This window comes from Diceros bicornis, chromosome 37 (assembly GCF_020826845.1).
Source record: "Diceros bicornis minor isolate mBicDic1 chromosome 37, mDicBic1.mat.cur, whole genome shotgun sequence".
In the NCBI taxonomy this organism is placed as follows: Eukaryota; Metazoa; Chordata; class Mammalia; order Perissodactyla; family Rhinocerotidae; genus Diceros; species Diceros bicornis.
This window is the reverse complement of record NC_080776.1, coordinates 21,416,893-21,429,296: the sequence shown is the minus strand read 5'-3', so window position 1 is coordinate 21,429,296 and position 12,404 is coordinate 21,416,893. Positions and strand designations below refer to the sequence as shown.

The 12,404-nt window shown below is 45.8% G+C and overlaps 1 protein-coding gene across 1 annotated transcript in view; it reads right to left on the bottom strand.

The window, feature by feature from the left end:
• Positions 1 to 6,752, bottom strand: part of SAG (S-antigen visual arrestin) — a 28,814-nt gene extending 22,062 nt beyond the window's left edge. The window contains exons 1-3 of the mRNA XM_058533247.1: positions 6,574 to 6,752; positions 2,780 to 2,840; positions 877 to 921 (exon numbers count right to left, since the gene is read on the bottom strand). Of these exons, the coding sequence (XP_058389230.1) occupies positions 877 to 921; positions 2,780 to 2,840; positions 6,574 to 6,648 (181 nt within the window). The 5' untranslated portion in view covers positions 6,649 to 6,752. The remainder of the gene's footprint in view (positions 1 to 876; positions 922 to 2,779; positions 2,841 to 6,573) is intronic.
• Positions 6,753 to 12,404: the final 5,652 nt, after the last annotated feature.

Here is a 12,404-nt window from a genome sequence, read left to right as displayed (position 1 = left end):
CGTCATCCGATGTTTGCAAGAGGAAAGTGCCCAGAGGTGACCTGGTTTTACGCCTCCCTCTCCAGGCAGGGCTGTCCCTAAGAGCAGGTGCCCTCCTCTGGTGAGCCCGTGGGCTTTCAGGGCTCCAACCAGCCTCCTCCTGGGGCTCGAGAGGAGCGGGGCACCCAGGAGGAAGTCGGTGACAACAGACGGGGGCGATTTTCAGCCTCGATGCTGACAGCCCCACATCTGACATACTCCCGTGCACATCCAGTGTTAGGGACAACTCCTCCTGGTTGCTAGTAGCAACCACTCAAAAAGGCATATTTAGAACGGAACTGAGTCAGTGACATCATCATAAGGTTAACTCGAATCTGCTCTAATTTAGTTTCCAAACTGTTATTAGTACCAAATTACTTGCCACACACATCCCAACCGCCGGAGATGTTCAAGGGGGCTGTGATGCCGTGGTTCAGAACCACTGCAATAAACATAAAAATAAATTCTGCCTTCCAGCAGGCTCAACTTCCCCCTTTTCAGATAAATCCACCAAGGAGCCCTCTTGAGTTTGCCTCGGCACAGAACTACGTGACACAGGGGCCAGCACACAGTTGATGGAGCCCACAGACCAGGGCTCCCGGCTCTGTCTACTGTTCAGTTATCCTGCCACCCTGGACAGGTGGCTTCCCTGAGTCTTTGCCTTCATCTGAAAAATGGAGACAGTGAGCTCTGATGTGAAAAGGACCCGTGACACGAGGATTATACCAGGGAGTGTGGGCAAAAGGGTCTGGCAGAGAATGGATGTGGAGGAGAGGGCCAGCTACTTCCCATCCCCCGTCCTCACAAATGCCTCCTTCCCATAGACCGTTCCACGGAGGGCAAGACGCCCCGCCTCACCTTTCTTCCCCTTCACCAGCTCGGGATCCACAAACACGACACCATCTACACCAAAGAGAGAGAACAATGAGGGTGGAGGAGATGAGAGGGACCGGAGGCCCTCTTTAAATGCATATATCTTTAATTGCACATGTAATCTACGTTCATTATAGGAAAGATAGAGAGGGGAGTTAAGCAAAGAGAAAACAAAGTCACCCCAAATTTCCACTTCCCAGAGACACCCATTGTCAAGATACTGGGACAGAATTTTTTTTCAGATGTATATATACTTATATGAATGGTTTTACTAAAAAAATGAGATCCTACTATACATACTGTTCAGTTAACTGCTTTCTTCACTCAGCTATGTATTGCAAACATCTATTCATATACACACATACGCACACATATATAATATGTACTAATCATTTTAATGGCTACACATTGCTCCATTGAATGGATATACCATAAAATTATTTAATTAATCCCCTCTTATTAGGGTGTTTAGGTTGTTTCCAATTTTCCCCATTATAATTAACATTGCGATGAACATCCTTACAGACGAATCTTTATGCCTATCCATGGTAGAGTGGATTTGGCTTTTGATAACATAGTGCTAAATGACCTTCCAGAAAAGGTTTTGTTGAGTGACAGTCTCATCCTCAGTGCCTAAAAATGTGTTTTTTACACTCTTTTTTTTTTTAAATAACTATTGGAGTTGAAAAAATTATAGAGTCACAGGAAGCTGCAAAGATAGTATAGAGAGGTCCCCGTGTGTCCTTCATCCAGTTTCTTCCAATGGTGACATCTTATAATATAATTATAGTGCAATATGAGAACCAGGAAGTTGACATGGAAACAATGTGTGCATGGTTCTAAGTCATTTTGTCACATGTGGAGATTTGTGTCACCACCACTGCAATCTGCACACAGAACTGTTCCCTCACCATAAAGATCTCTCTCGGGCTATCCCTTTATAGTGGCATCCCCCAGCCATCCTCAGCCCCTGGCAACTACTAATCAGTTTTCCATTTCTATAATTTTGTCATCTTGAGAATGTTATATAAATGCAATGATACAGTATAAGGCCTTTTGAGATTGGCTTTTTCCATTCAGCATAACACCCTTGAGATCCAAAGCTGTTGTGTGTATCCACAGTTCACTCTTTTTCATTGCTGAGTAGTATTCCATGGTATGGATGGGGCATACACAGCTTCTTTAACCTTACTCACCTAGTGGGGGACATTGTGGTTCTTTCCAGTTCAGGGCTATTACAAATAAAGCTGCTATGAACAATCATGTACAGATTTTTATGTGGATGTAAGTGTTCATTTCTCTGGGATAAATGCCCAGGAACGCAATTGCTGGGTCATATGGTAAGTGTATGTTTAGTTTTCTAAGAAACTGCCAAACCATTTTCTAGAGTGGCTGTTCCATTTTACATTCCCACCAGCAATGGATGAGTGATCCAGTTTGTCTGCATCCTCACCAGCATTGGGGATTGCCACTATTTTTTATTTTAGCCATTCTGACAGGTGTATAACGATATTTCATCATGGTTTTAATTTGCATTTCTCTAATGGCTAATGATGTTGAACATTTGCATTTTACATGCTTATTTGCCATCCATGTATCTTCTTTGATGAAATGCCTCTTCATGTCTTTTGTCCATTTTCTAATTGGATTCTGCGTTTTTTTCTGTTGAGTTTTGAGTGTTTTTCGTATAGTCTAGAAATGAGACCTTTGTCTCCTCCACACTCTTTAAATTTGTTTCCAATCAGCCAGTGGCACCTCACTGATGTTTTAATTTTCAGTTCTTTGATTAGATTATTAGCAAAGCTGACTTTTAAAAATACAAAACTAGTTGTTGTCTGATGACTTAAAGGAAAACCAGCCTTAAAATCTTGCTCCAAACTCAACTTACCCACAGGTTCTACTTGGTCAACATGGTCTACATAGTCTCTCTTTCCCAGGTAGATGGTCACCTGTGGGAAGAACAGGTGTGGATTCTAAATGGCCAAAGAACACACTAAGCTAAGGCATTCATGTTAAAAATCAGCAACAAACAAAATATTTTGATGAGTCTTAAAAAGAGGAGCCACCTGGCTCTGCAACTTATCTATCATCTCCTCTCTCCCTGCTCAGCAGCAGGCAGAGATGATGGATTGCAGGCAAGGTGTGCTCTTCCCTCTGCCTTGTAGATCTGCTCCAAGGAATTCTTTCCACCCCTTTCGATGGTCTCTGTTCTCCCCACCTTTTCCCATCAAGCCCAGGTGTGATATCAACCAGGTAAACTTGTTGAATTAACTGACAGTAGTGGAAAGTTATACCTACGCAAATGAGGCTCCTCACACATATTCGCATGTGAAACCTTTTATTTCTAGCTGTGAATGAAAGGTTTCCTTCCCCTGTTGTTAGAAGAATTTCCGAGCAAGAGGCGAGAGTTCTTTAGGAGTCCTACCAGGTGAGTTTCTGTACAGGTAAACCCGAACCCGTGCTCTGAGGAACAGGGTAGCGTGGAGCTGGGTGGGGAGATGGGGGGAGACTACCATTGTCTCAGCCCAGATCCTGTCCACTTCTACGCTCCCAGCAGCGAAGGTCTCTTTACCAACCCCCTTTGTGGGAGAGCGTGGGGTGGTTCACCACCACTTACCCCTTTAACCCACAGGACTGTGAGTGCCTGGATGGTCAGAATTCTGTCTTTCATTCCTCTTTCAGCCATCATAGTACCTACTACACTATCTGATACGTAACGGGAATTCAATCAACATGTGCTAAGCGCACCAATGAGTGAGAGCATGCGCCCTGGCTAGCCCCCTCCTTCCCTAAGCTTCTCAAATTCATATTTTTATGTCCATGAACACTCAAAATCATTTTTGTTGGCATTAAATCGTCTCCTATAATTATCTCTTCATATCAGGTGTTCTGGCGTGAATCCCTGTGTCTTCTGGGTCATTTCTATTATTGGTGTTGAAACACCTTAAGGACAGCACAGCCAGGGGACCGGGACGGGGCGGGGGTTGTTTGGATGGTGAGGGGATGCTTTCTGGGCAAAAAACTTCAGTGTATACAAAGCCCAGAGCCAAGAGAATGCTTCTGGAACCGCCAATGGTCTCGTCAGCAGATGAATGGCCACCAAATGGGGACATAGGCTGACGCCAGAAAGGGTCTTATAGGACCTGGCTCTAAAGAATCTAGGAAGCCGTTGAAACTCTTGAAGCGAGATGACAGACCTGCAATTAAATAGCATTTAGACTGCTAGTCATGTACTAGGTATGAAGTTAAGTGCTTTGACTACGTTATTTCATTTATCCTCACAACAAATCTATGAGACAGGAATTAAGCCCATTTTACGGAGGAGAACACGGAGACTTTGGTCATGTAGCAGCAAAGTGCAGATGGATTGGTAAGGTGAGGCCAGTTAGGCAGCTGACGGTGGTTGGGAGGAGGGAGGACTGAAGAGTGAACGGGCGGGAAGAAGGTAGGTGGAGAGAGTGAGCACTTCTTTTTCAAGCTTTGGCTGTGAAGGAAGGAGAGCTCGAAAGGGGACAGGGTCAAGGAGTTTGTTATCGTTGTTTTTAAGTGACTTGTTTTTCTGCTCAGGGAAAGTACTGGTGGAGAGGGAGAGGCTGCAGATACAGCCCAGGAGGGAGGCTGAGGGTGGGGGACCCTAAGGAAGTGGTGAACCATGAGACCCAGGGTATAAGCAGCATGCACCTCGGATGTGAGCAAAGGCAGCTTTTCTTTCTGCTGCAGCTGGAACGGGAGGGAAATAGGTAGAGAAGCGAGGCTGAACGATGTGAGACTGCCGCCGATCTGCTGCTTGCTCACCCAGCAGCCACCAGCCCCCTCGTCCTGGGTAAAAGCCACCAATCGTGTTCAGGTTCCACCACCCCCCCATGTGGTCATGTGCTAAGGAGGAGGCCAGCCCCAGAGAATGGCTTTTGATTGGCTGGATCCAATTATAATCATTCAATTCCTTTGGCTTGGGATTGGCTTAGGGTGGGCATGTGACCCAGTTTTGACCAATGAGATTTGAGAGAAGCCTCCTGGAGGGCTGCTGGGAAAATATTTCCACGCTCTTAAGAAGAGACCCCAGAAAGCAACAGCCTCTTCCTTCTTCTGGAAGGAAGTGACGCTGAGACAGGGGCTGGGGCAGCCATCATTCCGCCAGCCAGAGGATGAAGCTCACAGAAGAGGGCGAGGTGGAGAGAATCACAAGAAATGGACCCTGAGCCTTGGCACACCAGGCCTGGAGCCATACAGAGGTTGTAGCTGAAATGATCCTAATATGTGAGACGTTCATTGATGAATTATTTTTCCCCCTATATACAAAAAATTCTAAATTTCTTGGTTCAAAGGATGTACATCTAGGTGTTTGGAAGAAAAAAGTGGGAAAATGATATGGCCCAGCAGGAGTGGTTTCTCTCCTCTTCTGCCAGGAGTCAAAATAAAGTGTGCTGGAAAGACACAAGTTGGGGAAGAGTTTGGAGAAAAAAGATTGAGGGGCACTCAACTTGTCACCCCAAAGAATCAGAGTACTTGATGAAAACGAGGGAGTTCCTCAGCCAGGAGGGAAAAGGGCAGAAAGACAGTGCCTGTGCAAAGCCCAACCCCCTTGTGTGTCAGGACACGGATCAGAGAGCTTCTTTTGAGCCCAGAATAGGCTTCAGACGTCAGCTAGAAGAATGATCTAGATCCACACACTGTCCAATACAGTAGCTACTAGTTATAGGTGGCTACTGGACACTTGAAATACAGCCATTCCAAATTGACATGTGTTATGTAAATGTAGAATACACACCAAATTCCAACGACTTAGAAAAAGGATGTAAAATATGTCATCAAAAATTTTTATATTGTTTACATGTTAAAATGGTAGTTTTTTGGATGTATTGGGTTAAATAAAATATAGTATTTAAATGAATTCCACCTGTTTCTTCTTACTTTTTTACCACGGCTATTAGAAAATTTAGTAAGGTTACCTATGCAGCTTGCATTGGACGGCACTGAGCTAGATTGTCGGCTCTTAAGAAGCCACTGAGTGGAGCAAGCAGACTACATCCGTGGAGGCTGTGGGGTGGACCCTCCACTGGGCTCCCATGCCAGGAAGTTCATGGGCACATCTAGAGCCTCTAGTGGGCCTTGATGGAGCCAACAGTGGTGTCATCTCTGCCAAGTACGCAGGTTGCCAGGATACCGGTGGCCGTGCAGCCACAGCGCAGAATGATGGAAAGGGAGCAGCTGAGCAGTTCCCTTATCCAGTGGCCCTGAAGGCCCGGTGAGGTCTGAGAGCATGGCGGCTGGGGTAGGTGCACGGAGAGTAGAGTGGCATTGATCCAGCATTAGGGCTTTCCCTGGGCAAGTAGGTGACATGATAGATGAAGGGCCAAGTGAGTGACAGGTATTGACAAAACAGTGTTTGAAATGGTAAGTCATGGGTTCAAGGAAAAGAAGTAAAATTGGGAGTGAGGGGATGAGAAAATTGAGGGTCTCAGGATGAAAGTCATGATGAGATTGAAGAGAAGTTGTATTTCTGCAATTTACTCATTCATTTATGTCTCATTTGCTGTCCACCTCAGACAGGGATGGAAAACAGACACAGAGCTTCCCTCGACCTCACTGAGTCTTGGTGTTGATTGTGTCTATTCTAGAAAAAGCTCCTTTTTCTTTTTAAACAATAATTTCCATCAAGCTACTCACTTCTGTACCACTTACCGACTTGTCCCGGGACGTTTTCTTGAAGATAACACGGTTTGGTGTAGACCTACTGGTCTTCACGCTGGCTGCCATGTTAGCCGTCCCTGGCAGCTTCTTCCACCTTGGGACGCACGTCAGGTGTTAGAGGGCTGGGAAAAGGTAAAACGATCCTAAATATAAAGTCGAGAACCTTCTGGATATGAAACCTACTCATGAGATGCTGTGCATCCATTGGACATTTCCTTCTATCTGCCTCAACATCCCTGTTTGATTAAATAAGGTCTTTGTCTGGTTTGTATTTTACTACAGTGCCATTTTTGTTAAAAAAAAAATTGTTTTATTTTTTTTGATAATCCCCAAACATTTCTTAGTGACCCTCACTGGGAAGTCCAGCTAGAAGGTTTTACTTTCTGACTAACCTTTGGTATTGTCACACTTGCCAGGATGAATTTAAAATTCTATCATGACGTCTTACGGCAATAAAATAGAAAAAGTTCCTGAGAACCACAGTATAGCCACTTCACAAATATTATTTTTAAAATATATGAAATCCCCAAAAGTTCTGTCCAGCAATTCATACGCAGCAGTGCTTTCCTGTTCCTGCTCTCTTCCCATGCCCCAGCTTTCCAGACACTGAAGAGGCCACCTTAGCTGTCTGGAATTCAGTGCGCTCCGAGTTTCCTTAACAAGCAGCGTCTCCCGGAAACTACGCAGAAAAGGCAAAACCAGGACAGACTGACTCCACGAGTGCCTGTCCTCCCCTCTCGCTGTTCCCTGGGCCTGCCCCGAGTTTCTGAGACGTCTTGTGCGAGGGCGGGCACATACCTTGTGCAACTGGCCGGGATGGGCCCAGGAGGCAAGGAGAGGGTCTCTAACCTTCTGGGTGAGCAGCCAGCCCTGCTCTGTCTAACCAGATGACCCCAGCAAGGTCCTTGGCTGGTGTGCGTGGGGAATTTGTAGGGAATCTGGAGAGGGAGCCCAGCACCCAGGTCTCAATGTCCCAAAGCCAAATCCCATTTAAGGAGCAGAGTGGAAATTGGATTAGTGTTGAGATGGGTTAACTGGTAGCTTCAGCAGTTCTAAGCATTAACCAAGGGCCCCCAGCCTCCTTCCAGAAGGACCCACAGACGCAGGGGCCGCAAAGCTGGAGAGGAGGTGTGTAGGGAGGGATGCCAGCTAAATGAAAGCTACTTTTTCTCCTAACCCTCTTTGGGTTCTGGAAATAGACCGATTATCCCTTCTCTCCCAGTATCACCAGGACAGGGGATTTTCGAGTGCTCAACAAACTTAATTAAACTCAGCAGGCAGCTAATGCAATCTTGGGGGTGGGGAGAGAAACAGAAAGGTCAAGGAGAAATGCCAGCCTCAAGATGTACCCTGATGTTATGCAAGCCCAGCTAGACGGGTTCATCCCCTCCACCCGTGTCTTATTGACTACGTCATGAGTCCTGTCAATTTCCCCCCAGTGTCCCTGGAATCCATCTGCGTCTTCCCATCCCCAGCGCCTCCACCTGAGTCCACACCACTCCTAGAGCTTTCCTGGACCACGATGTCTCCTTTTGCTGACAGCATCCATCTCCACCCTCCAGGCCCTTCTCCGCACTGCAGCAGAGGGGCCTTCCGAGCCCTGATCTGTTACCCCTGCTATCAAGACACGGCACACACCTTTACACCTCTACCTGCCTTTCCACATCGCCCCGTACCGCACTCCCACTGTTCTTTTTGTCTGGAAGAATCCTCTTCTCTCTTCACCTCGCTGACTCTGTTCACTCTTCAGACTTCAGCTCAGGGGAGCTCTCCTCAGCCTCCCGGACGAGGTTGGAGACACAGTTGCATTTGACGCTTGTGTGGGAGATTATTTGCCAGACTCTCTTCCTTTACTTGACTCTAGGCTCCTTGAGGCCAGGACCCATGCTGTGTGGTCTCCCGCACCTGTGCATTCCTGGTGCCCAGAACAATAGCTGCTCCTGAGAACACTCACGGAATGAATGGATGGGACGCTGTGGCCACTAACAGAGTTACTAACACACTGGACTTGACCTGGTGTCTGGGAATGAAGCAAGTGTAAGCAGAAAGCCTGTTTGGGGTGTTAGCATCTATCAAAAACTCCAATGGGTTCCCACCTAAATCTGGAAAATGCCTGCAAGGCCCTGTGTGATCTGGCTCCCCTATGACCTCTGCCCTTGTTTCTCACCACCTCGTCCACTTTGCTCCAGTTCACTGGCCTCTTTGCTCTTCTTCAAACCTGCCTCAGGGCCTTTGATCTTACTGTTTCCTCTTCTGGAACACTCCTCCCACAGAGAGCCACTTGGCTCACTCCCTTACTTGCTCTGGGTTTTTACTTCAATGTCACCCTATCCATCATCCAACACTTCCTCTCTCCAACTTCTTATCACCATCTAACAAACAAGATAATTTACTTCATATCTCGTTTATCGTCTGTCCCTCCACCCCGCCGTTACCAGAACGTAAGTTCCAGGAGTGTCGAGATTTTTGACTGTTTTGTACTTATCCCATCTCCAGCCTGTAGAGTAGGGACCCCAATAGACTTTGAGCAAATCAATGAGTCACTGGATTGCAATAGTGTAATAGCTGGTAGTAGCTAAATTGGGGGAAAAATTTTTTTAATTTCTAAGGGAGAACCCCCCCCTTTTTTTTCCCACAGAGGAATGCCAGCTAATAAATGTAAAGGAATGACAGAATTAGAAAAACATCACTTGAAAAGCTCTGATGGCATTCATCTTGCCTTTTTATCTTCTGTATTTCTGATGTTCTGACATCGGGGGGCCTTGCTGCCCCTGGAGAGACTGCCCCTCCTAGGCTGGCCCTTTCCTAGGTAGTAAATGACAGCCTTTCTTATGCAAACTAACCAATCTGGAAGCCCAAACACCCCAACCGCCCCCTTTCCTCCTTCCCTCCTTCATGGGGCTCTCACACTCTGAGCCGCTGCTGCCCTGCCCTCATGATCCAGGCCAGGGATCAGACGACTGGAGACAGCCCTACCCGCCAAAGCCCGCTGAAGTTATTTAAACTAGCCAATCATAAGCCTGCTTATCCTGCCCCCCCGTTTTTTCCTGTGGAAACCACAGAAAGACTCTTGCCATGTTTTCTCCTTGATCCCTCTGCCTCCTCACTGACACTGGTGCTTCCCCATGTGGCTCTGTGTGCCATGGACGGCCCCCTCCTTTTGGGAACCGTGAATGACAAACTACCTTTTCAATGGCAATTGTCTCTTGATCTGTTGGCCTCATCATACCTGAACAATAGTAAAACCTATGTTTTAAACACTGATTAAATTATTGACTCTGACAAGGATTATTCATTGGTGTCAAAACCATCAGGTGAAGAGTTGGTGGGGATAGGGCTGTCCCCACAGCACCAAGTGGTGCCATATGGATCCTGGGCTCATCATGAGGGAAGAACAGGGGACTAGGCAGTCTACATCTCAGCACCACCAATGGTGTCAACCAGATGTGATATGTCACCCTGAGTTACCTGGAATCCATCAAGCCTTTAGACATGACATCTAGCTTATGGGAAATACAGGGAATAGAGGAACAAGGTAAATGACCCCCCAAGAGAGCTACCAGACGAATCCAGAAAGCAGCTGGTGTCTTTCCTAAGACAATGTCATAAAAAAGGGATGTACTAAATTAAAAGACACTGAAGGGACTCAACATTCAGATGTCATGTTTGGTCCCAGGTTGCACAAACAATTGGACAAACAGGATGTATAGGACATTTTGGGTCCACTGGGAAAATCTGAATATGGTTTAGGTGATAGGTAAGATGAAATTACCGGAATAGGAAGGTACACATTGTGACTGAACAAAGAAGGTCAGAGGACGGTATGCGTAGCATGATCACGTTCTGCAAACACACACATATATATGCATGCACACACATGTATATTTATACATATATGCACATACACATATATGCATGTTTTCATACCCACCATATGCACAATCTGCAAGGATATGCACTTAGGAGCTAACATTGGTGGGAATGTTAGAATTTAATTGTTTAAAAAATTTTTTTTCTTGTCTGTAATTTAAAAATTTTCTCCAATAATCATTTACAGCTCCTATACCAGAAAAGTTACAATATAACATTATTGTAAGTTTAAAAGAATATCTAATTTTTCTCTTAAAAAATACAAAAATAGAGGAAGACAAATGCCTTCTCTTAGTGCCCCCTTCAGGGGGGCTGCCCCGAGCTGTGGCTGCAGGACCCGGGACCAGTGTGCAGCTGTGGGGGGTCCCGGGACCCCCGCTCTCTGGCAGCTTGTTAGCAGCAGGTCGCCAGGAGGGCGCAGAGGACAGATCTGTCGCTGCCCTGCCAACGCCTGGCAGGAGCGGAAATCTGGGGCTGGCCTGGGTGCCAGACCCCACTCTTTTTGGAAATGTAGTCTCTGGTAGCCACTCCCAACCACTGGTCTGTGATGAATTTTTCTCTGCTTGGTGGGGAAATGAGGAAAATAAGGACACTGGTGTGAGTTTTTTTCACAGAGCCAAATATAGTCAACATAAAAGATTGTCCTTTATGCTAAAGTTACGAGGTTCTCAATTTTTTGATATTAAAATGTCCTTCTTTCTCCCTATCTTTATTGAGGTACACTTTACATACTGCAAAATGTACCCATTTTAAGTTTACAGTTTGATGAGTTTAACCACCACTATGATCAAGACACAGAACATTTTCATCCTCCCCGAAAGTTCCCTGGCCCTCATTTCAGTCAACTCCTCCACCAACTCCCCCGACCCCAGGCAACCACTGATTTGCCTTCTGCCCCTAGTTTTGCATTTTCTAGAATTTATTATGAATTTTAGAATACAGAGAAAAGTTGGAATACAATAAATGCCCACAGTCAATACTGAGATTCGACAATGAACATTTCCCCGCGTGTGCTCATCTGTCTATCACTTTTTTCCTTTTGAACCACTTGAAAGTAAAGACATCATGACTCTTTACCCATAAATATGTCAGAACGCAGCTGCTAAGCATAAGAACAAAGTGTCCTTTCTTTTATGAAATAAAGATGAGTGTAGATGGTAGTTTAGAAAAAAACATCCTCACTTGGTCAAAATAAAGTTGTCAACCTTCCCCTACAATTCTTTTGGAAATTTACTGGTCTACGAATTCTTGAAGTCTGGGAACCACTGGCTCTAGCAATACTTGTTTCTCTGGAGTCGGTGTCCAGTGAGATGAAGCTACAAGCCCCATGTTTCATCTCCCAACACCAAACACAGGGCCAGCTATGGGGGGTGGGAGGGGGTTCAGGGGGAAAGTCGAGCTAAGAAGCTTATGGGCTTTGGGGTTGGGTTATCGTCTTAGGGGTTTATTAGGGCACAAGCATGAGGAAAACTGGTATACTCTGCTCAACACCCACTACAAGAAGAAAACCTTGTGTCCTCATTGCCTTCGTTTTACTGAAGCAGAGAGCACTCAAGAAGTTTGAGTCAACTGTATGAACGAAGCATGCTAGGGAATCGGAGCTTTTAAAAGCCACCTTAATTCCAACATGTACCTCTTGGTCAGCTGACCTCAAGAACAGAGGGCTGTTATAGGTTGGGCTGGTTAATAATATCTGAAATCACAAGTGGAATCCCATGGATTCTCAAGGTGGGCAGAGACCTTCAAAAAGCATTTTAGTCAACACTCCATCCCTTGCTTGGATCTCACCTACAACACCCATAAGTTGTTGTTGAATGCTTCCAGCAATGGGGAAACCACTACCACAGCTCTTTGAAACATTGAAGCATGAGAAAACTCTTTGTTAGAATGGAATCCTTTCTACTTCTCTCCATTGCTCCAAGTTAATCTAATCTCTTCCACGTATGAGTCTT